Here is a 3190-nt window from a genome sequence, read left to right as displayed (position 1 = left end):
TTTGTGTTTTGGAGAGTAAAAGAAGCCCACTGCCCCCCCGCAGAGCCGAGCATCAGCCTCAGCAAGTCAGCCAGCAGCAACTACAACAGGGGAGAAGCTCTTTAGGCTGCCCTTCAAAGTAAAAGTTTCACTTATTGGCTGTGGCACATGATACAGGAGGAAGAAAGGCGTCACCCCATTAGCTGAAGTTACCTACGTCAGTTAAACAAGGGTAAAATTAGCATCGACAGCTAGCATCCAGCATTTATCGTTTGTTTTTTCACATCTTCAAGAAGGCTGCAGAAACCACATGAACGTCAGGAAATAGCCAACACCTCAATTTTAAAGTAGCACTGACTCTGCCTCTGAGGTTACGAAGGTGAGTTATTAGTTTCTAATTAATGTGGGTTGAACAAATTGCGGCTTGACGCTCAAGTTTTTTTTTTTTTTTTTTTTTAATTTTGGAGGTTAACACGTTCACAGTACATAAATCACCTTTTGACCTCAATGTGAAAACTTTGGGTACTACAGTGTTTTGTTTTTGTTCTTTGACTAATAACTCTACTCATTTTAATCTGTTGACATTTATCTTGCAGATTATTAAATATGTATATTTTAAAGCAACTCGTGCTGCATTATATCGACTAAAAACTCGGAGTAGCTTTAGGACTTTCAGGTTAGCCATCCAGCAGATTCTTCCAAGGTGGATGTTGAAATTTCCTACTTCCGGTAAAACAGAAATAACGCACCACTATTAAAGACAACCCCTTGAAAAAAAAAAAAAAAACTGAACCACGTCAAAGCATCGATAGGACAAGTTACTTGTTCTAATGTCTGGGAAAAAAAAAAAAAAAAGCATAATAACGCTGTCATATTCGGCACCTTTATTTTGGAAATCCGCACCAGAACAGCAGCATGGAGGCGTGCTGTTTGACTTGACAGATGGCAGGCGGGAGACGCTCCTCACGGCTGTCTCTCTCGGTCCGTTGGTCCATCCCGGTTCCCATTGTCTCCCCCTCCCCAGTTCTTCAAGACAAATCCTGAGACAAGAAACTGAACCCGGACGTCATTTGGCTGGGATCCGCTTTTGCGCGTCACGTCTGGAGACTTACTTTCGACCTGGAATTTAACAACGCGAAATTCTGCGCGTAATTCGGACACCAGTGTGTGTGTGTGTGTGTGTGTGTTTTTTTTTCTTGTTGTTGTTTTTGTGTTTATTATTGTGGAAGTGTTTTATTTAATTAGAAAGAAGAAGGCTGGGGATAATCGGATGACGGTTCTCACCAAGAGAGAGAGAGAGAGAAAGAGAGAGAGAGAGAGAAAGCTGGTTGTGGACCTGAAGGGGAGATGATCCTAAGGAAGGGGACTCATTAGACAGAAGAGCCACAGAAATCATCTTCAAGGAGGCTGACATATATCAGGAGACCCTATCAACGCTTCCACTCTCCACTGCCTGTCTGGATAAAGTCAGGACATGTAGTGGGAAAACTCGTGTGGAAAGAAGACAGCTTTGTTTAGGAGAGGATGTTGCTGCTACGTGCCCGTCCCCTGAGATAAGAAGAGGAGAGGAGCCCGTCTGTGCGTTGGGGAGGATTAAAGAAAAAGAAAAAAAAAAGATAGATACATGCCAGAACCACTTTCACTTGTTTCCTCCACCTGGAAACATATTACCCTTACCAAAGCAGGCAATCGGGGCTTTTAATCGGATTATTGAGCGAAAGATCCGAGAGATCTGTGGGAATACATCCAGCCAGTTCCACCATCTGTCTGGTGCTGTCCAGGATTGTGCCAATTCAGCAGGGATAACGATGAGATGAGCCCTGAACGGATTACCGGTCCAACTAGGTGAAGTCTGGAGGAGCTGAATGGACACAGCTGGAACATTTTCTTGTCAATGCTGAGGAGTTTTCATTTAGTTTACAATAGGAGAAGACCTGTTTGATTTTTCTCTCCACCTCCCCTGCTAAAGATGCTCATTGCCTGCCTCTTACTCAAGATAAATATTAACTTGTTGTCTTGAATTGTGCTAAACTGTCCTGAAGGGCCTCTTTCCACACTTGATCCCTGACCTGTGTTTTTTTTTTTTTTTTAAAGGAGACCACTCATCAGTTTTTCATCTGGATGAAGTAGTCAGCCCTGATTGCTGTGAGCACCAGGGAGCACAGGGGCTGTGCTTTGCTCTCCGAGGCCCCCAAGAAGTGCCTCCACCCGGGGTTGCCAGACAGCCAGACAGCCCCTCGCTGGAGGGGTGGGTGGAGGTGAAGGAGAGACTTTGGGAATTATCTAGAGTTTCTGGACCTCTGCATAGAAGAAGAAGAAGGAGGAGGAGAAGGAGATCATGGGGTGTTGCAGCGGCAGGTGCACCTTGGCCTTCATCTGTGGCATGCAGCTGGTAAGTGCCGAGATTACTATTGATCCTGTAACGGAGATGATCGATCAGGAGGGAGAAAAGCATTTTTTTTTCTTCTTTTTTATCTTGTAAGAGCTTGACAAACAAATAATCTGTCATGGGCAATAAGTGGCAGGAGGATCCTAGATGTGGCAGGGAAGTGGGAGACAGGTGGGTGCATGGATTACTCAAAGGTTACAAATTCAGAAGGTAACAGGAGTGTAAAAGGTCACGATATAGGAGGTGAAATGAATGAAAGGTGATCTCTAAAAGCAGTGGGGGGCTGGGGAGGGGAAAACATGCTTTGCTGAGTTGCAAATGGGGGGGGGGGAAGAGGGACAGGAGTGAAGCAGGAAAATATCCAGCGCAAAGCATCACCAGCTGCTTATCTGCTCCTTGGTGTACCGCTCTTTCTCCTTTCACCATCTGGGTCGTCGGGAAGTGGTACCAGGGTGGGATGAAGGGGCAGGGCTGTTTGCATGCATCCCCACCCGAAAACTCTGGAAATGGTAACAAAGAGCTCCTTCGTGGTTTGGCAGGGACCTGCTGCTGTAATGCAGAGCACTTCATCAGTTTATGGGATTTTTCCTCCTTTTTCTTGACAAATAAGATCAGATATAGAGACATGGCTGTAAAAGTATTTAACTTGAGTGGTTTTTTTTCACTTAAGGAAAATAATCCAGTGTTTATCAATAAGTATTTATTTTCACAAGTTTCCTTTAAAATAAAGGTCTACTTGAAGCTCCAATTAGTACACTTTTTTTTTTTTTTTTTTTTTTTTTTTTTTTCCCTTGAGAATAATACTCGAACCGCTCAACCCTC

The 3190-nt window shown here is 44.1% G+C and overlaps 1 protein-coding gene across 3 annotated transcripts in view; it reads left to right on the top strand.

Moving 5' to 3' along the window:
• The first annotated feature begins 224 nt into the window (after positions 1-224).
• Positions 225-3190, top strand: part of nkain2 (sodium/potassium transporting ATPase interacting 2) — a 114245-nt gene continuing 111279 nt past the window's right edge. Inside the window, exons 1-2 of one of the 3 annotated variants that reach the window (XM_015035420.1) lie at positions 225-358; positions 2074-2371. In XM_015035420.1, the coding sequence (XP_014890906.1) occupies positions 2318-2371 (54 nt within the window). In that variant the 5' untranslated portion in view covers positions 225-358; positions 2074-2317. Of the gene's footprint in view, positions 359-904; positions 2372-3190 lie in introns of those variants that run through there. The other 2 variants (XM_015035419.1, XM_015035418.1) reach the window with 2 other exon arrangements.

Source organism: Poecilia latipinna, unplaced genomic scaffold (assembly GCF_001443285.1).
Source record: "Poecilia latipinna isolate Pla-1442-1.1 unplaced genomic scaffold, P_latipinna-1.0 Scaffold334, whole genome shotgun sequence".
Taxonomy (NCBI): domain Eukaryota; kingdom Metazoa; phylum Chordata; class Actinopteri; order Cyprinodontiformes; family Poeciliidae; genus Poecilia; species Poecilia latipinna.
The sequence above is the reverse complement of the archived record's forward strand: the minus strand, read 5'-3'. Positions and strand labels throughout refer to the sequence as shown.